At 43.2% G+C, this 22,528-nt stretch overlaps 1 protein-coding gene across 2 annotated transcripts; it reads right to left on the bottom strand.

Moving 5' to 3' along the window:
* Positions 1-11,826: 11,826 nt before the first annotated feature.
* On the bottom strand, positions 11,827-21,815 carry LOC115163564 (LIM/homeobox protein Lhx1). 2 transcript variants are annotated; one of them, XM_029715561.1, is made up of 6 exons: positions 21,048-21,815; positions 20,659-20,907; positions 18,334-18,557; positions 17,436-17,713; positions 15,264-15,429; positions 11,827-13,718 (listed from the first exon to the last, which is right to left on the bottom strand). In XM_029715561.1, exons 2-6 carry the CDS (start codon positions 20,826-20,828, stop codon positions 13,339-13,341), a joined length of 1,218 nt encoding a protein of 405 aa, XP_029571421.1. In that variant the 5' UTR covers positions 20,829-20,907; positions 21,048-21,815; the 3' UTR covers positions 11,827-13,338. The 2 variants fall into 2 exon arrangements, with proteins under 2 accessions (XP_029571421.1, XP_029571420.1); XM_029715560.1 differs by having other exon boundaries at positions 20,659-21,815.
* Positions 21,816-22,528: the final 713 nt, after the last annotated feature.

A 22,528-nucleotide genomic window follows, 5' to 3' on the forward strand; every position in this document is an offset into this window, starting at 1 on the left:
GATTAAAATAAAAGTAATAATAAAAGTAACACAATAAGAATAACAATAATGAGGCTATATACAGGGGGCACCGGTACTGAGTCAGTGTGCAGGGGTACAGGCTAGTTGAGGTAATCTGTATATGTAGGTGGGGGCGAAGTGACTATGCAAAGGTAACAAACAAACAGCGAGTAGCAGCAGTGTAGAAAGGGGGATGGGGGAGGGGTTGCGGGGTCAATGTAAATTGTCCAGTGGCGATTTTATGAATTGTTCAGCAGTCTTATGGCTTGACCACCCACAGACCCTCCACCACACACAGAAAGACTGCAGACCACCAACAGACCCTCCACCACACACAGAAAGACTCCAGACCACCTACAGACCCTCCACCACACACAGAAAGACTCCAGACCGCCTACAGACCCTTCACCACACACAGAAAGACTCCAGACCACCTACAGACCCTCCACCACACACAGAAAGACTCCAGACCACCTACAGACCCTTCACCACACACATAAAGACTCCAGACCACCTACAGACACTTCACCACACACAGAAAGACTCCAGACCACCTACAGACCCTTCACCACACACAGAAAGACTCCAGCCCACCGACAGACCCTTCAACACACACAGAAAGACTCCATACCACCGACAGACACTTCACCACACACAGAAAGACTCCAGACCACCTACAGACACTTCACCACACACAGAAAGACTCCAGACCACCTACAGACCCTTCACCACACACAGAAAGACTCCAGACCACCTACAGACCCTTCACCACACACAGAAAGACTCCAGACCACCTACAGACCCTCCACCACACACAGAAAGACTGCAGACCACCTACAGACCCTCCACCACACACAGAAAGACTGCAGACCACCTACAGACCCTTCACCACACACAGAAAGACTGCAGACCACCTACAGACCCTCCACCACACACAGAAAGACTCCAGACCACCTACAGACCCTTCACCACACACAGAAAGACTCCAGACCACCTACAGACCCTCCAGCACACACAGAAAGACTCCAGACCACCTACAGACACTTCACCACACACAGAAAGACTGCTGACCACCTAAAGACCCTTCACCACACACAGAAAGACTGCAGACCACCTACAGACCCTCCACCACACACAGAAAGACTCCAGACCACCTACAGACCCTTCACCACACACAGAAAGACTCCAGACCACCTACAGACCCTCCACCACACACAGAAAGACTCCAGACCACCTACAGACACTTCACCACACACAGAAAGACTCCAGACCACCTACAGACCCTCCACCACACACAAAAAGACTCCAGACCACCTACAGACCCTCCACCACACACAGAAAGACTCCAGACCACCTACAGACCCTCCACAACACACAGAAAGACTCCAGACCACCTACAGACACTTCACCACACACAGAAAGACTCCAGACCACCTACAGACCCTCCACCACACACAGAAAGACTCCAGACCACCTACAGACACTTCACCACACACAGAAAGACTCCAGACCACCTACAGACCGTTCACCACACACAGAAAGACTCCAGACCACCGACAGACCCTCCACCACACACAGAAAGACTCCAGACCACCTACTGACCCTCCACCACACACAGAAAGACTCCAGACTACCGACAGACCCTTCACCACACACAAAAAGACTCCACACCACCTACAGACCCTCCACCACACAGAAAGACTGCAGACCACCTACAGACCCTTCGCCACACACAGAAAGACTGCAGACCACCTACAGACCCTCCACCACACACAGAAAGACTCCAGACCACCTACAGACACTTCACCACACACAGAAAGACTCCAGACCACCTACAGACCCTTCACCACACACAGAAAGACTCCAGACCACCTACAGACACTTCACCACACACAGAAAGACTCCAGACCACCTACAGACCCTTCACCACACACAGAAAGACTCCAGACCACCTACAGACCCTCCACCACACACAGAAAGACTCCAGACCACCTACAGACACTTCACCACACACAGAAAGACTCCAGACCACCGACAGACCCTCCACCACACACAGAAAGACTCCAGACCACCTACAGACCCTCCACCACACACAGAAAGACTCCAGACCACCGACAGACCCTTCACCACACACAAAAAGACTCCACACCACCTACAGACCCTCCACTACACAGAAAGACTGCAGACCACCTACAGACCCTTCACCACACACAGAAAGACTCCAGACCACCTACAGACCCTCCACCACACACAGAAAGACTCCAGACCACCTACAGACCCTCCACCACACACAGAAAGACTCCAGACCACCTACAGACACTTCACCACACACAGAAAGACTGCAGACCACCTACAGACCCTTCACCACACACAGAAAGACTGCAGACCACCTACAGACCCTCCACCACACACAGAAAGACTCCAGACCACCTACAGACTCTTCACCACACACAGAAAGACTCCAGACCACCTACAGACCCTCCACCACACACAGAAAGACTCCAGACCACCTACAGACACTTCACCACACACAGAAAGACTCCAGACCACCTACAGACCCTCCACCACACACAGAAAGACTCCAGACCACCTACAGACCCTTCACCACACACAGAAAGACTCCAGACCACCTACAGACCCTCCACCACACACAGAAAGACTCCAGACCACCTACAGACCCTCCACCACACACAGAAAGACTCCAGACCACCTACAGACACTTCACCACACACAGAAAGACTCCAGACCACCTACAGACCCTCCACCACACACAGAAAGACTCCAGACCACCTACAGACACTTCACCACACACAGAAAGACTCCAGACCACCTACAGACCGTTCACCACACACAGAAAGACTCCAGACCACCGACAGACCCTCCACCACACACAGAAAGACTCCAGACCACCTACAGACACTTCACCACACACAGAAAGACTCCAGACCACCGACAGACCTTCCACCACACACAGAAAGACTCCAGACCACCTACAGACCCTCCACCACACACAGAAAGACTCCAGACCACCTACAGACCCTCCACCACACACAGAAAGACTCCAGACCACCTACAGACACTTCACCACACACAGAAAGACTCCAGACCACCTACAGACCCTTCACCACACACAGAAAGACTCCAGACCACCTACAGACACTTCACCACACACAGAAAGACTCCAGACCACCTACAGACCCTTCACCACACACAGAAAGACTCCAGACCACCTACAGACCCTCCACCACACACAGAAAGACTCCAGACCACCTACAGACACTTCACCACACACAGAAAGACTCCAGACCACCGACAGACCCTCCACCACACACAGAAAGACTCCAGACCACCGACAGACCCTTCACCACACACAAAAAGACTCCACACCACCTACAGACCCTCCACCACACACAGAAAGACTCCAGACCACCTACAGACACTTCACCACACACAGAAAGACTCCAGACCACCTACAGACCCTTCACCACACACAGAAAGACTCCAGACCACCTACAGACACTTCACCACACACAGAAAGACTCCAGACCACCTACAGACCCTTCACCACACACAGAAAGACTCCAGACCACCTACAGACCCTCCACCACACACAGAAAGACTCCAGACCACCTACAGACACTTCACCACACACAGAAAGACTCCAGACCACCTACAGACCCTCCACCACACACAGAAAGACTCCAGACCACCTACAGACCCTCCACCACACACAGAAAGACTCCAGACCACCGACAGACCCTTCACCACACACAAAAAGACTCCACACCACCTACAGACCCTCCACCACACAGAAAGACTGCAGACCACCTACAGACCCTTCACCACACACAGAAAGACTGCAGACCACCTACAGACCCTCCACCACACACACAAAGACTCCAGACCACCTACAGACCCTTCACCACACACAGAAAGACTCCAGACCACCTACAGACACTTCACCACACACAGAAAGACTCCAGACCACCTACAGACCCTCCACCACACACAGAAAGACTCCAGACCACCTACAGACCCTTCACCACACACAGAAAGACTCCAGACCACCTACAGACACTTCACCACACACAGAAAGACTCCAGACCACCTACAGACCCTCCACCACACACAGAAAGACTCCAGACCACCTACAGACACTTCACCACACACAGAAAGACTGCAGACCACCTACAGACCCTCCACCACACACAGAAAGACTGCAGACCACCTACAGACCCTCCACCACACGCAGAAAGACTCCAGACCACCGACAGACACTTCACCACACACAGAAAGACTGCAGCGACGGTGAGGAATATCGCTCCCATTCATCTTACAGACCTCCCCCTGACTTGAACTTTAATGATTTATTTTCTATGTACAGTAATTCTGGAAGCCAATCTTTTCCATTATAAAGTTTGGCAGGAGTGGTAAAAAAAAGAGAGGAATTGAAGTCTAATTAATTATTTCCAGCTTTTGTTTCTAATTAACTGCATGGCTAGTCCACTCTGTAAAGGTTCTGCTGTAGCTGAGAAGGGGTGTGTCAGGACAGTCTAATTTTACAGATGTAGAGTCTAGAGACGCCCGTAGAACCCAATGCTGCCACACCCACTCATTGCACACGCATGTTGTTATCCAATTTATTGCCAGTCTACAAACCATCTGCAGAGGCCTATATACAGTATTAATGCTTGTAGACATGTGAGCCTAGAATAACAATGCTGATTATATGTTAAATACTCAAACTTTACAATTAGAGCAGCATAAGGAGTGCTGGGTTCTGATCTAGTGGTAGGTAGTGCTGCAGCCCCCAAACCACACACTGTCCCTGGAGGCATGTTGAAACTCTGACTGCTCCACTTTCCATTCTATGCCCCTCTCCTCAATCTCCCCATCTCAATCACTTCTTCACGGTATCTATAAATAAAAACGACAAAATATGTTTCAATTAAAGATTACCATAAGGATCTGCTATTCAGGTCTTCTACAGTTACTATGATAAATGACAGCCAACAGTCATATTCCCATAAACATTGCACATCGGAGGAATGGAATTAATGGAACGGTATCAAACACATCAAAGATCTGGAAACCACATGTTTGACTATGTTCCATTTATTCTATTCCAGCCATTACAATGAGCCTGTCCTCTTATAGCTCCTCCCACCAGCCTCCCCTGCAGCTCGAGTAGAATCATACAGCTCCTTCTACTCCTCTAAAACCTTTTAACATACATCACACATGATTGTAGCTGAGGAACGTTGTGAAATGACAAGTGCATTCAAAGACATGCTACAAGAATGCCCCTACTGATATATTTTGTGTTTAGACTACATTGACTTTATGTATTATTCATTTGCACATAACATAAATACTGACAAACAGTAGATACATGCCACAACACGCAGGCACAAACACACACACACACACACACACACACACACACACACACACACACACACACACACACACACACACACACACAATGTTCTGTGTAATCCGTCATCTTGCCTATGGTTTTAATTCCTGTTAACTGCATGGTTGCATGCCACTGCTTTATGCATTCTAATAGAATTGAATAACAGAGCTGCTTGGCTGCACTTGCACAAGCCTGCTTTAATTGGAATGAATGTTTAAAAAAAGGGCGAAATATCCTGTCAGATTTTTCTAAGGTAAAGGACAGTGTGTCGCTGGGTTGAGCAAAGAGCTCATTCCCCAACACTGCTGGGAGTTAGCGTTAAAATTGGAAGAACAGTTTCCGCTCGCAGAAGCAAATCAAAGTGGATGCTTTCAGATACCTAAAATAAAGAACATATTTATTGGTTAGGGATTATGTACAAACCATTTTCTATTTTTAGCCAAAATGTTCTGAAAGCTGTTATTCAGCAAGTTTATATGAACATCCTCTTGTTTCCATGCACACACACAACTACACACACACACACACACACACACACACACACATACATACAGGTACCAAACAGGAAACAGTGTTGGTGTAGTGTATTCCCTCCCAGCATACATGCTTAGTGCACAGACCCATTCCAGTCAACCTTGTGCACCGTATGCTCAATACTCATCAGTACACAGAGTGACAACTACAGGCCAGATTAGTCCATGCAATATCCGCAGTACTCAGAAAAGTAAATTAATTGTCTAATGGCTTTAAATTGATTAGCAATGTCTCAGGTTTGAGTTGCAAATCTCTCTCTAATCCAGGTATTTCCCTCTTTGGATAATCAGGGATTGCTTTAATTAAACACGCTGTGCTGCCATGTGCCTTTGTACAGTAACATGGCAACAAACACCTGGAGCTCACATTACCAGCAGTCACTGGGTGATAAGGGCATTCTGTAGCTGTGCTTACCTGGTTCAATTAATACACTGATAATGTTGGAGCGGATATTTTATATTGCTGAAAAGCTCAACAAAGTCTACCGATTTAATATGAAATATTAATATGAAAATGTAGATTACTTACCGGTATTTATTTCAAGAAATATTTACTCACACTGGGAAATAAATAAATAAATAAAGACAATGCAATTCTCATGAACACAATCCCATTACTATACATCTGCAGTATGTTATCTGCCAGACTGCTGGTGGTGTTGCTCTGTGTAGGCCTACATTCATATGATGTTCTCAAATATGACTGAAGGGGGAGAACTGCACTGTATTATTGGAAATGTTACTGGCACAGTACAAAGAAACCACCAACTCATCGAGGGAACCATTGCCCCTAGCTACGACACAGCAGTCGCTCTCCAAGTGCTGAATGACAAATGAATCTCTCTTCTAGTCTGTCAGATGGTGCAGATACAGGCCATGCTCTGTGTTAATCAGTACAACCCCACGCTAACATACTGTGCCATCAGGATAACCCCACGCTAACATACTGTGTCATCAGAACAACCCCACGCTAACATACTGTGTCATCAGGACAACCCCACGCTAACATACTGTGTCATCAGAACAACCCCACGCTAACATACTGTGCCATCAGAACAACCCCACGCTAACATACTGTGCCATCAGAAAAACCCCACGCTAACATACTGTGCCATCAGAACAACCCCACGCTAACATACTGTGCCATCAGAACAACCCCACGCTAACATACTGTGCCATCAAAACAACCCCACGCTAGCATACTGTGTCATCAGAACAACCCCACGCTAACATACTGTGTCATCAGGACAACCCCACGCTAACATACTGTGCCATCAGGACAACCCCACGCTAACACACTGTGTCATCAGGACAACCCCACGCTAACATACTGTGTCATCAGGACAACCCCACGCTAACACACTGTGTCATCAGGACAACCCCACGCTAACATACTGTGTCATCAGGACAACCCCACGCTAACACACTGTGCCATCAGAACAACCCCACGCTAACATACTGTGTCATCAGAACAACCCCACGCAAACATACTGTGCCATCAGGACAACTCCACGCTAACACACTGTGTCATCAGGACAACCCCACGCTAACATACTGTGTCATCAGTACAACCCCACGCTAACATACTGTGTCATCAGGACAACCCCACGCTAACATATTGTGTCATCAGGACAACCCCACGCTAACATACTGTGTCATCAGAACAACCCCACGCTAACATACTGTGCCATCAGGACAACCCCACGCTAACATACTGTGCCATCAGGACAACCCCACGCTAACATACTGTGTCATCAGGACAACCCCACGCTAACATACTGTGTCATCAGAACAACCCCCCGATAACATACTGTGCCATCAGAACAACCCCACGCTAACATACTGTGTCATCAGGACAACCCCACGCTAACATACTGTGCCATCAGGATAACCCCACGCTAACATACTGTGTCATCAGAACAACCCCACGCTAACATACTGTGCCATCAGGACAACCCCACGCTAACATACTGTGCCATCAGGACAACCCCACGCTAACATACTGTGCCATCAGGACAACCCCACGCTAACATACTGTGTCATCAGGACAACCCCACGCTAACATACTGTGTCATCAGAACAACCCCCCGATAACATACTGTGCCATCAGAACAACCCCACGCTAACATACTGTGTCATCAGGACAACCCCACGCTAACATACTGTGCCATCAGGATAACCCCACGCTAACATACTGTGCCATCAGAACAACCCCACGCTAACATACTGTGCCATCAGTACAACCCCACGCTAACATACTGTGCCATCAGAACATTTTACATTTACATTTTAGTCATTTAGCAGACGCTCTTATCCAGAGCGACTTACAGTAGTGAATGCATACATTTCATACAATTTCATACATATCATACATTTTTTTCTGTGCTGGCCCCCCGTGGGAATCGAACCCACAACCCTGGGTTCGAGAACAACCCCCGGATGAAACCAATGACTATATCCTCCACTTTTAGAAGCATCTGCTAGCAATGTATCGTTGCTATACAATGTATCGTTGCTGATGACAGCTATGCCATCCTTTTACCTTTCACAGGTCATGAGTACTGGTGAGTATTGGACTACTGGTATCCATGAAAAAAGTTGCATTATAGTTGCCTTAGCTGTATCTACATCAGTGGTCCTTGAGTGAGAGATGTGACTTTAGAAGATCATCAGAATCCAGTACAGGCTTCATTAGGTCTATCAAATGATGTTACTACAGTTACTGTGTACATATGAATGCAGTCAGCTAGCTAGCGCTCAGTACAGATGTAAGATCTTAATTTGACCTATATTGTCACGGCAAAATAATTCTGCAGTAACTGGATTTTAACGTTTAGTCCATAATGTTGCTTGATCAGTGGTTAGGCTATTAGCTGGCCAAAAGTAGTAAACATGAAAAGTGCAATATTGTTAATATGTGTTAGTGTCAGTTTTCAGTGAATTTTTGTAAATCACAAAGCTAATTCTCAGCAACAAAAGTGATCAAATTAAGATCCTACATCTGTAGTTGAGAACCACAAGCAGCAGATAGCGAGGCAGAGTGTTCCCTCCCTCCCTCCGCCTGCTTGCCTGCCCTGCCAGTCAGCAGAAAGCAGCAGTAGCCTGCCAGGCAGCTGCATGGCTGGATATCACCCTGGCCCAGCAGCTCAATATGTATACACAACTTAGAAAATCAGTCTGCTCAACCGGCCTGTTCCATTGATTAGTATTCTGGTTTGGTTCAGAATCCGTTCCTAGACATGTCATTTGTTTGAGGCAGAAAATGAAGACGTGCGCCATGCCATGTGTTTGTTTGCTTACCCACTTCACTCAGAGGAGAGTGCACTTCCAGCCGAGCCCCTCTGCATTAAAAGCACAAGCCAAATGCTACTCATATGGAGCGGAGCTGTAAAAACCTCTCAGTTTGGCTGCAGCAGAACTATCGTGGCATCTGTCTGCTGGGGCATATCGTCTTTGGTTGGTCCATCCTGGCCCTGTACTACTGTAAACCATCATGTCCACCCCGCCTCTCTGCTCCCTCCCTTCCTAACCCAAGCTCCAGAGGCTCAAATCAAATCTAATCATATTTTATTGGTCACATACACATGGTTAGCAGATGTTATTGTGAGTGTAGCGAAATGCTTGTGCTTCTAGTTCCGACAGTGCAGCAGTATCTAACATGTAATCTAACAATTCCACAACAACTACCTAATACACACAAATCTAAGTAAAGGAATGTAATAAGAATATATACATATACATATATGGATTAGCAATGACAGAGCGGCATTGGCATGATACAATAGATGGTATGAAATACAGTATATACATATGAGATGAGTAATGCTTGAAATGTAAACATTACTAAAGTGGCATTATTAAAGTGACTAGTGACCCATTTAATAAAGTGTGAGCTACGTATATTCAAATCCACTCGTTCAGGAATTCAAAGCGTCATTTAAAATCATTCAACGCAGTTAAGGCTGCATTTATTTTTAACTCGACTACAAGGTCAGTTTGAACCAATAGCCAATGCACGATCAGTAGGATATTAGAATTTAAAGAGCCGTGGCCCCAGGGTGGGTGACATTGTGTAGTGTTAGTGCTGGGGCTAAGCCCTGGGGCTCAGGAGAGTCCTATCCTCCAGACACACACACACACAGACATAGACACACACACACACACACACACACAGACACAGACACAGACATAGACATAGACATAGACATAGACATAGACATAGACATAGACATAGACACAGACATAGACATAGACATAGACATAGACATAGACATAGACATAGACACAGACACAGCAGACATAGACATAGACATAGACACACACACACACACACACACAGACACACACAAACATAGACACAGACACAGACACACACACAGACATAGACATAGACACACACACACACAGACACAGACACACACACACACCGGCCCCAAGCCCTCGGCCCCCCAGGCCTGGTTAACTCTCAGGACCATGATTAATTCATGGTGGATTATGGTCCAGGGGCCGGGCCCTTGGAGAGGCCAGGGGGTTAGCAGGCCGGCACCTATGAATAATTTCAATGCATTTCATTCCTTTGGTCATGATGTTTTATACACTGAAATAAATCAGAAGTATGAGAATGTTGCACTTCCAGTACTTGTTTTAAGTTATTTTGTTTCACTTTGTTAATTGTTTGTTGATGTTTGTTTGTTTATGTTTGTTTGTTTGTTTGTTTGTTTGTTTGTATGTGGTCTACATAAGGATTAGAAGCCCCCTATAATAGTAGGTAGCCTAGCGATTAAGAGTGTTGGGCCAGTAACTGAAAGGTCACTGGTTCGAATCCCTGAGCCGGTCAAGGTGGAAAAATCTTCCGTTCTCCCTTGAGCAAGGCAGTTAACCCCCAAAAACAACTGCTTCCCGTGTGCTGTGGATGTTGATTAAAGCAACCCCCTGCACCTCTCTGATTCAGAGGGGTTGGGTTAAATTGGGAAGACGCATTTCGGTTTAATGCATTCAGTTGTGCAACTGACCAGGTATCCCATCCTATAAAGTAGGATTACTAAAACTACAAGAGACCCAGATTCATAGTTTCTTTATCGTCACAGTTCTACCATGACCCCAAGAAATAGAATAACTTCCAAGAGGTCAAAACCATTGCCAGGACTGTGGGAAAAGGAATGACTTCAGCATAATTTATGAATGAATTGTGTGGAATTACTGAAGAAGTCCCCGTTGTGTTGGCTGCTGTAACGTTGTCAACCATTTCTATTACTGGGGAAACTCAAGTCAGCAAGATTTCCTTGTTATTCGAATCTCTGCAGTAATGCATATATGAATTGTTCTTATAAACAGAGAGAGAAACTAAATTGCAAGCACGATGTTCCATGCTCTGCTGTGATACTGGAGAAACTGTCCCTTCAGATTGGTGTGTGACGAGCACCGCCATATATAGCAACACATTGCATGGCATTACTGTTATGGTGTGATTACAGTACTAGTCAACACGGCATCCAGTTGTTATGTGGTTATTACTGTGTGTGTGTGTGTGTGTGTGTGTGTGTGTGTGTGTGTGTGTGTGTGTGTGTGTGTGTGTGTGTGTGTGTGTGTGTGTGTGTGTCAAAAACAGCAGTTGACATTTCCATTCACTGTATGGATGTGCAAATCAGATCAAACTGCTTGCATTTAGTAAATACTATACTGCATTGTTTATTATTCTAAACCTGTTCAATTGACTTCAGAAAAGAGACACAAACAGTTCCCTCATACTAAATTGCAAAGAACATATAAGAGAAATAACCCACACTTAAGTTTTATCATTTTTAAATATTAAATATATAAAATGCAGCTAAGGTAAGAGATGATCCGTCCAAAGAAAATGTGTTATCATTCAAATTGTATATTTTCTAGTTTTATTAAAAACTCACAATTGTTTTCAACATGTTGTATTTATACAGTGAATGGTCTAATATGCACTGGAGGTCACATAAGCTTAGGTTTATTAGAACAATAACAGACATACCATGAGGGTTTGATATTTAAAGAAAGTAGCAGCCGCTAGCTGCATATTCGACCATTAATTTAATAGTTTGGATTTCCTTTGAAGACACAAAAATAAAACCTGTCTAAGTATGCTATATTAACAACTTTATGAATGTTTTTCAGCAGACTACAAAAATGAAGAAGTAAATTACTCCTTAGCATTTTTTAACTCAACATGTTCTGCAGATGATGGTGCAAAGCACTTTTACAGTATTTGTGCTATTTTTTATTTGGCAACTGTCTACTTGTGTTTTTTTTTGTGTGTTTTTTTGTTTTTGTAAACAACATCTTGTACAAACTAGCACAGTGAACCACAACCCCAGCAAACGTGTTTGTCTTCATACAATATAAATAAAATCAATACAAAAGTTTGGTTGGTTGCTTGGAACATTTTATCTGGATCAAGAGATTCTAAAACATGGTTTGACACTTTTAACTCCTGAATTAAATATATTACGTAAACAGTTGACTGTTCTAAGTCCCTTTCAGACCCCCATTAAAATATTTTTAGAAGGTAGACTTCATTTAGCAACATTTCAAGTTCTGTTCAATTTAAATATAACTTTGCCTTTTGTTTTCCTTTTTGAAGGCCAACTTCTTCAGATTTGGTGGTTTGATTTTTTAACCAAAAAAAGGAAACTGTCCAGATGGAGAGAAAAAAATGTATTTCCCTGGCCTTCAGAAATATATTTAGTGTCAAAAAGGTTGTTTAAGTGTCAATATGGCAGAGCCTTGAGAGGCAAAGAGGTCTGAGGAGCTTTTGAATAAATACAAGGGACACGTCTAGTGCCATAAATAGAGTCTGACGCCTTTCAGCCTTCTTCTAATTCCAGCGGCGCAGGTTAGCGTTCAGACCAACAACCCTTCCTTCTTTTCTCTGTAAATCTGTTGAGTCTTTGACAGTAGCTAATGATGTTTTTGTGGATGTGGGACATATTACTTGTTTTCAGAATAGTTGTTTTCCCAGTGGCGTGTGTTTGGAGGGGCGTCGCCTTGCTAGGCCACTGACAGGAGTCAGGAAGGGTCACAGCCATGGAGAGCAGGGGCCTTGGGCAGCCAAGGGCCCACAGGGTCAACAGTCACACACAGTCTTTTATGTGTGACAGTCTTTTTATTCGGGTTTAGAGAAAGAAGCAATCGAAACATCAACACAATACCAAGGTAAATGTTTACAACCACATTGTCCACGTTTTGTTTTTCGCCATATTTTTTTTCCCTGCAAAAAATATCATATGGGGAAATGAAATAATTAAATATGATTGACAAAAAATGATTTGACTGGTGTCCCTACCCCTGCCCTTACCCATGCCCACTCTCCTGTCCTCCCCTATTGAATCTCTTGATGGTACAGTCCGCTCTCTAGAGCTACCAGACGGTGCCCTCATTCATTTCCGAGGGTGCGTGGGACAGGTGGTTGCCGTATCCGCTGCCATTGAGGGATAGTGAGGTAAAGGGTGGGCTGGGGCCGTACACCTCAGAGGAGATGCTGTGCATGGGCCCCGGGATGCCTGGCTCCGGGCTGGGTGAGTCCCCAGGGTGGTGGGACATGATGTCAGAATAGCGCTGCACCTCACTGGAGGGGTGGTGCCCGGGCAGGGGATGGTCCATACCACCTAGAGGGGTGCCTGTGGGGCCTGAGGAGGGCACGAATGGGAGGTCTATGGGGGTCTGTGCCTGCGACGATGGAGGCCCCTGAGGAAAGAAGTCGTAGTTCCCTCCTGGACCGTAGTACTCGCTCTGATAATCTGCAGATCGACAAAAAAATCTGGGTTAGCCTGGGAACAAATGATCTCAGAAATATTCAGGAATTCATTGAATATACATAGCCTGAAGTTGCATAAGGAGAAACCTTCGCCGAGGCACATTAGTCAAAGCATGTTACACTTAAATCAAAACTGCAATTGGGTGGGGAGAGCAACGCAGGAGCAAAATTAATTAAAATGGGGACCATTTAATCAGAGATTTTACCTTCTGAGATCCATTTCTTTATTACAGCAGAATACTATTAGGCCCACTGTACACCACAAAGGACCCGAGTCCCCCACACACTATTGATATCCACAAAACATGATAGGAAAATTGAAATAAGGATGCACACTACAATCAAGAGAATTCTACATTAATATATTCTGAGGGCTTTGAAATGTTGCTAGTTCAATCCCCAAGGTGAAAAATCTGTGAACTGCCCAAAAACAGTGTCATTTGAAAAGAAGATAAACATATTCGATTGACTTTGTATATTAATCATTTTTCTAAATTCTTCACAATTTATTGTGAGTTTATTTCTCAAATGCAAATACCCTCTCCAAGCATCAACATTCTAAATATTCCTCAAAGAAACGCAAAATGCATGTCACAACCACATTTTCAAGCACCTTCCTAGGGAAAGAGTAGGCCTACAAATGCACAGTTCTTGCATGTGAATGTCATCGTCATCTTGTCAGGAAAAAAGTAAAGAAAATTCGGTCAGCGAGATAACGCTATCGCTTGGAGCCCTCTCGAACTAACCCATTGACCTAAATGATATGGATGTGTTATTAACGGACCCGTTCAAGACAGCGATCACCGAGAAGGCCGCGGGAATTTGGTAATGAGAAACTTCCCCTCTTAATACAGTTTGAATGTTGACGTAATATACCTGACATAAAGAGAACAATATTAATAGTGTTCTAGTGATTATTCATTCATATTTAATGACTCATTCAGGCATCTTGCATGAATTGTTATTGCGCGCTGTTTAGCTTACATGGACGCCATATCATGATTGATTCTCCTTGCTACTGTAATTGTTATTTTTATTAGGCCTATTTGATTTATTTTTATTTTCTAGTTTGGACACATGGGTCAGATGATTGGAGTATAATCTGAGACAATACTTAAAGAGACATTATTTAAACATTGTAATTTAACAAACTCAATTTAGAATCACTTCAGACCTTTTTGTGGTGTTTTGGCACATGCATAATCTATCGTAATTGTTAATTATCTCCCATTATAAATAACTTTTTTTAACACGTGAAGATTTGGCACAGCATCCTAACTAATCCATCTCTAGATAATGTCCATCCATACCGAAACATTTAAAAGCACTCCTCTCCGTGCAGGTCAAATTCCAATGATGTGTGTTGTGCTCAACTGATAAGCCATGATAGTCATCAAAGGCGTCCTGGGGCAGCGCGACAAATGGAAACAGCACTTGGTGGACACGTAAAATTATTCGACATTTCAGAAAAACATGTGAAACCGATAAACCCGCTGGGACACGCAAGCCTTGTCATCACTCGTCTTACCTCCGTAGTAAGAGAAAGGACCGTTTGGAATTAATTCCCCGGGTTCCAGCCGGTCCACTAGCGTTCTCATTCTCCTCGGGCTCCGGAAGAACGCGTGCCGTCTCGCGCCCAGGGCGCTCAATTGCTTCATGCGTCGCTCTTTAGACCGCCGGTTCTGAAACCATACCTACGGAGCACACAAGTCAGCATAGAGCAACGTTAATGAAAATGAAATGGATTGGAAGAATTTAAGTGCACATATTACTTCTGGAGAGTTGGAGACAAAGAGAGGCTCAAACCAAAGATTGCCTCTGTTTCCAAAATGACGTTTGACCACAAATCTCAATATATTAATTAAGATAAAGCATTGAATACACACATGATGTAAATGTGCAGAATCCAAATGGCATAGTTAGTAAAATAAAAACAAACACTTTACTTCACAACAGATCGAAAACCTTTTTTTGTAGAAATATCATTATAGATTGGTAGCCTATATCAAAAGTAGCCTAACTTTGATATCAGATCTATTCAAACAATATAAGCATTATGTATGGTGTCAGTTTGTTCATAATTATTAGTCCTTTACCGTTTTAATATCATTGCTTTGTTTATAGATCCGTGATCAACGTCAAAGCAACACCTAGGGCCCTGTTTGTGCCCGTGCGCGCGCTGCCCTGCATGGTCAGGTTCGGTGCGTGGTGACGTGATGGAGTGAAGTCGTATTGCAGGGACAAGATTACTACTAATTATCGTCACTCCAGACTCACAGATCTAACCTCAGTGTAATGATCTTTTAACCCTCCATTTAACCCGACTGAGGGGGCAGCAGCGGGAACCTTTAAAATCTCTAATTAATACTTAATAGGAGGGTTGTTACCGATTTATTAACCGGCTCTGTGAGGTTATTATTTCGTAATCTATATATCCACCCTTGAATTCCTTGTGCTAATTATGCTCTTCCCTGATGCTCTTATATATCCAACCTCGCCATTTTATTCATCTCCATAAACCTTTTTTTTTTTCTTGATATGCCGTTCAATCTTTTGTTAATAGTTTTCTACGTCCCCGCAGCACTAGCACCATCATGGGAGACTCAGCTGCGTTGATGCGCTTATTTGTGTGCACATACGATTTATTTTTCTAACTTAGGTGACACGATACAGAGAGCAACTAAACAATTTAATATCAGGGGTTCGTCTTCAGTAGCCTCATTTTCAGTAGCCTAATTTTAAACTCTTGAAAATAGGCCACAAATAATGCCACCAGACAAAAAAGCCATCCATATGATAGCTACTTTTTGGAATTATGTTGCGCAATTTGTCAAAATTAAACATGTCAAATAAATACCACTGGTAATAATAATAATAATAATAACGACAGCAACAACAACAATAATATTGATACTAAAAGTATTGATAATAATTTAGCTTGTTGTTGTTGTTGTTATTATATGTCAAATATTATTATTTATTATATGCTTATTCAAATGATTTACCCTATTTCAAATGATTTAGCCTAGACTAGACTGGGGGATAAGGAGGCATTTTTAATTCTCCTGAAACAGATTTATGCGTTTACACTTGACTGAAAATGGTCACAGCATGGCTAAATGTGGTCGCAAAACGTGATTGCACAGCGTTGCCAAGACTCCCATCGCTCTCACCAGTCTCAGTCCAGTTGGCGTGTTTACCCAGCCTGCACGCCAAGAATCAAAAATACCCATATAAATTACGCTTTCCAAATAAACCTCGATGGCAGCCAATTTTTCGCTCGTTCAATTCAATGTGACCATGCAATTTCTAGGCAACCCATCTTTAAGCGGGAAGGCAGATGAGAAAGGAGCGGAGTGATTGTGATGAGGCCTCACTGTTTGTGGCGAACTGTTGACACGGTGCCCAACATGGAGAAACAATTGTCAACCAAGACCCCACTCCACGTGGCCCGCCATTTTTTTTGTTGATCAGGCGCTCAGAGAGATACTTTCCATAAAATATAAGCTGCTATATCACACGTTTTAATAAGTGCGTAACCCTGAAAGCGCACAAGGTGAGGGTCTCCCAAGTCCCCTCCTCTCACAACGGCTCGTTCCCTCTGCAATATACCGTCCTCATCCACTCTCATACCAATAAGACATGAGCTGTATCAGGAATTATATTTACGTCATTATAGTGCATTTGTCATTGCCATTACCTGAATTACTCTCATGTTCAGCCCTGTCTCCTGTGCGAGCTGCTCCCTGATGTGTCTCGTGGGTTTGGGGGTGGCAGCGAACGCCGCTTTCAGGGTCTCCAGTTGCTTTGCTTTGATGGTGGTTCGCGGTCCACGTCGTTTACCGCCAAGGTTTTCGCCATCATTCTCATTACTACCCGTTTCTTTGTCCGACAAATTGGCTATTTCAGTGTCCTTTACATCGTCCTGTAACTGGTCTTGAGAATCTGGTGATAAACTTGGATCGCTACATGCTGTTACTGTAAAAACGAAAAAGGACACGAAAAGCTTAGACACACAGTCCATGTGTAACCCTATAAGTTCAATGAAATAAGGAATGTGAATGATTACTATTGTGTAGGCCTATTTTTCCTTTTTAGGCATTTATGTAGGCTTATTACACTATAGGCCTAATAATAACCTATGCCGATTAAAATTATTTTTATGAACACTATTTGTCCATCAGTTACTTTTCAACGACCAATTCATGAAATGTCATAAAATGGGCCTACAATAACATCAATAGGCTTATGGGTCTACAATAGCCATACAACCAAAGGCCAATAATTAACATCTATGCAAATAGAATTTGATATTTCGGCTCATAAATAGACCTCAAATTCAAATAAATCTCTAGCAATCTTGTGAAAATATAGGTTATGCAATTGCGCAAATCCTTATTTCAGTTTTTACCATAAAATGAAATAATTTATGCGTCGGGCCTAGAATAAATGCAAGAGTACGGCCATTTTCTCAATCAAAACATTGAATTGATGCATGATCATTCAACATCAAACGATGGGTGGAACACGTCACATCCATCACAATTTAGTATCCATGCGCCCAAAATTATAGAGCCAATTTGGCCGTATAGGCCTACCTGAGAGAAGGTTTGTGTCTTTCCCATTGCTATGGGTTAGATAATCTTCTTTGCAGACAAATTTGTTTTCGTCTATGATGTAGAGTTCCTCTCCCGTGGACAGCTGTTTGTTACACATCATGCAGGTGAAGCAGTTGAGATGAAACACTTTGCTCCTTGCCCTCCGGACCAAGTCGTTCGGCGAGATGCCCTGAGAACAGCCCGCGCACTTTGTCCCGAACCTCCTGTGAGGGGATACAGGAATAATGCATGATTATTAAAATGTGTTTAGGCACAAAACCAAACAATATATGTTAGTATACAACGATTGCATATTGCGAGTGTGAATAAATACATATTTTTTAAATAGAAGTCACAGATTGGTCAACACTGTTAAGAAAATGTGTTATCTAGAGCCTAAAAAGGTTATTCGGCTGTCCCTATAGGATAACCCTTTGAATAACCCTTTTTGGTTCCACGTAGAACAGTTTCGGTTGCAGGCTATGTTCAACATATACAGGTTAAGACAAGAGGATTCTAATACCCCATAACTCTTTGCAATTCACCGGACCAGCGTTGCAATTTAGAAACGGCGCTAGTACTTATCAATGGAGCTGGTCACATGCATTTGTTTATTTTAGAACACTTCCGTATGGAATTACTTCGTTGTCTTAATCTTCCCTTCTTCAACCTAGGTTGCAGGTTGAACCGTTTTGGGTTCAATGTAGAACCCTTTCCACAGACCGTTCTACATGGAACTCAAAAGAGTTCTACCTGGAGCCAAAAAGGGTTTTACCTGGAACCAAAAAGGGTTCTCCTATGGGAACAGCTGAAGAACCCTTTTGGAACCCTTCTTTCTAAGTGTATGAATAGGCCTGCTGGCTCCCAATTACAATGGTTCACGATGAGAATGATTCCATAATTGCCATATGGGGTCCCGTTCTTTATTATTATGGTTGATTGAAATTGGCCCTGTACTTATTTTATATTGCTGCATTCATTATCAACGGAAAACTTGTCTTACTTTTCCCAATCCAAAATCATTTGTTCTATTATAAATATGTTTTTGTGTAAATAAGATAATTGCCTAGAATTCCATTTTAAGCCTATTAAGACCTATTCGGATAAAACGTATTTTTGTGTGGTCCATTCCGCAATTTAGCTGATCATTATGACCAAACAATACATAATGTAATTACACAAAACAACAGGACTAAATGTTGAACACGATTAGGCAATAATGTTCTCTAGGGTATTGGGAAAATAAAGACTTATACACCATAATATACATTGCAATATACAAGTTATTACTTGAATGTGTAATGATCCTATGTTTGTTGATTGTAACATAAACTGTGTATTGAGATGGTGTACACTGACTGCAGGTCTGTGATTGCATTGTCTGCTTGTTTGATCTTTTTAAAAGGTTTATTATTTAAATCCACCTATCACGTCCTTCTCACTGGAGCCGTGTAAACACAAGGACCTGGGCAGATAGCTGCCACTGGGCCGAGACACACTTCCTCCACACTATTCTGATGAAGGATTGATTCTAGCCGCTTCTCTTCACCTCTACGCCATTATAAACAACGTGTGATTTCCTTCATACCCTTTACAGAGGACGAGTACACACGCGTTTAATGTTGCTGTCCAGTTTTTAGCATAAGAATACAAATTAACATGCCTTTAATTACTGGCTGCCTCCTAATCAAAGCTTCTGAAGGACCCCCTCCAAATCCACCTTCACACCTAGCACTTATTAGAAATTCTGGAGGAATGATTTATCTATCGAACGATATTATACTTTTTTAAACTGATATTTAGAGTGGTTCATGTATTAATTAGTGCTATCTGTAATAAAATCCATGAAGTATTTAATCTTGAGTATTCCTATCATTTTGTATAAGCAAATGATAATGTTAAATGTTTTGATAGAAAAAGGCAGAAAAGTATTGTCTTAACAGTTGTCTAAAGTACAATTTGAAGGAATAAGGTGTAATTATCGTACGTCATTTATTTTAAAATGAGTTATGGGCTCTACTTTTGAGTTCATTAGTTCAGTAGTTAGAGATTCACCTCTGGGTTTTTTTGTTACACTAAACAAATAACTGTGTTTATATGTTCATTATTAGCCTATAATAAATTATATTGAAAATGTTTTGTATTTGAAATATATCCTTATGAGTCTTTTTGGGGGAAATTGTGCATTTGACTGAGAACATTAGGATAGTAGTGTTTACTAAACAGAAACATGGCAAATGTTTATCCAAGACTGTACATCTGAAATAATAATTACTGTGGTAAAGGACGAATGAAAGGGAGCAAGCTCCCACCGGTCAAGCTTACCTAAAGAAGTCGTTTTTGCAGTATAGTTTCCCCTCTCGAGAAAAACATTTCTCTGTTAAATTGCATTTACACTCGCAGCACTGTACGCACTTGACGTGCCAAGCTCTGTCCAGAACATTGAGGAGAAACCTGTCCAGTATAGGCCTCTCGCACCCGGCACAGTGGACCATCGTCTTTGGATTTGCACCCACTCCGCAACCGTGGTCTGTTCAGCCTCCTGAGGTTGTGGTCGTCTCACTCACACTCTGACTTGAGCAGAAAACAAATCAACAACACACACGGATCATTGGATGTTTTGTATTTGTAATATTTGGTTCCTTATTCGCTCGGAGGTCCTGGATCAATGTGTTCACATAAACAGTCGATGGGTAGCCTGGTCGCTATCCTACCTCTTCTTCGCTCCTCTGAAGTGGTCAGCATGGAGGTTTATAGGATCCAAGTACAGGATGGAGACCGTTAGCCAGGATGTAATTCAGGATGGCGACCGTTAGCCAGGATGCGTCCTCCCGGGTGAGGTAGTGCCAAAGCCTTAGACGCCTCGAAAATCAGTCCTTTGGATCCTCTCCCATACACCCAACACACATCGGCTTAAATGAAGCCAATCAAATGGCAAAAATTATCAAGCCACCTCTGAAGATTGGTTATACTGCGAGCACCATAGCCTATCAGCAAGTATCCGTGGTCGTCAAAGTGAAGCATTGGCCGAAAAAGCTATGTGCCAGTCACTGCTGAAGACGCACATCTAACAAAATGGGTTTGGGGCAATACTGTCACACAACAAGACGCGCGTGCCTATAAATAATTCAATGTTCTTTGACATGACCGCTTATCCACTGTTGAGCACCCGATAAGAATCGAAACAATTAACCACCAAAATATTTCAAGGAAAAGTGGGTTTCCTCCTGCTCTGTTGGCTAGCTGTCCCCTCGAGCTCTCTTTTGGTAAATTATGCTAGTGATGGTAGGATGCGTGTGACATCTCCGCGTACAGTCTCTAGTACTCTGCATGTTCCTGAAAGCACACGAGCCAGCCTTATTCACAGGCTCGTGACGTCAGGCAGTGGAGAAGCCAATCAGCAGCGCGCCATGCAAGTAACCATTAGCAATCCCTTCAAAGCCAAGCCGGTGCATTCTGTACTATTTATGGGGAACTGAAGAAACCAATTGTCAAATATTCCCAGAAACGGTTATATGTTAGTGAATGTATGTGGACGGAAAGACGACGACCGTTGAGGTAAAAACAGCACAATCATCCGCTTATCAATTGTCTGCGGCGAGGGAATGGACATGAAGAATGATTTGATAAGGTAGATATGGGCATCTTATTAACGTTCTCTCCGGATCCTGCATGGATCGTCCCCGTGGGCGAGAGAGAGCTAGTCTTCGTTTAAAAACAGTAGCACGTCTATCGTCTATTGATATAACAAAATGGGATGGAATGCATGCTTTTGTTGCTTTTTTCTTTTTTTTGTGGAAAAATATCATTTTGACTAAGTTTTAGCATATAGTATATTGGCTACAGAAGTGACTTGACTTTTGCCATACAATAGGTTATTCAATTATCAATGACAAGATATAATTCATAGGTCTGATTTCAGACTTAAATTGACCGAATGTTTTTTATTAGAATGGGCAGCCTCTCCAATGTGCCAAGACGAATGTGGTGGTTCAGGATTAAAACGTTTTAGATTATAGTTTAGAGACAAATTCGCAATTATGTGTAAATTACCTATGGGAAATTAAATTGGCATGGGCTAGAAATCAGTATTTACCCAAAACAGGAATTATGTTTCACAATTCGAAATAATCAGAGGTATAGGCTATGTCCTGGTGGCTGTTATAACTTTTTTCATCATATGCTTTTACTTGAA

The sequence above is a fragment of the Salmo trutta genome, chromosome 26 (assembly GCF_901001165.1).
Source record: "Salmo trutta chromosome 26, fSalTru1.1, whole genome shotgun sequence".
In the NCBI taxonomy this organism is placed as follows: domain Eukaryota; kingdom Metazoa; phylum Chordata; class Actinopteri; order Salmoniformes; family Salmonidae; genus Salmo; species Salmo trutta.

Bases quoted from the DNA above. Each gene is read 5' to 3' on its own strand.
- LOC115163564 (XM_029715561.1), bottom strand. From the start codon at position 20,828: ATGGTCCACTGTGCCGGGTGCGAGAGGCCTATACTGGACAGGTTTCTC. The intron at 18,558-20,658 runs GTAAGCTTGACC...ATCCCCTCACAG, and splicing joins TGCAAAAACGACTTCTTTAG to GAGGTTCGGGACAAAGTGCG. The intron at 17,714-18,333 runs GTAGGCCTATAC...TCGTTTTTACAG, and splicing joins AGACACAAACCTTCTCTCAG to TAACAGCATGTAGCGATCCA.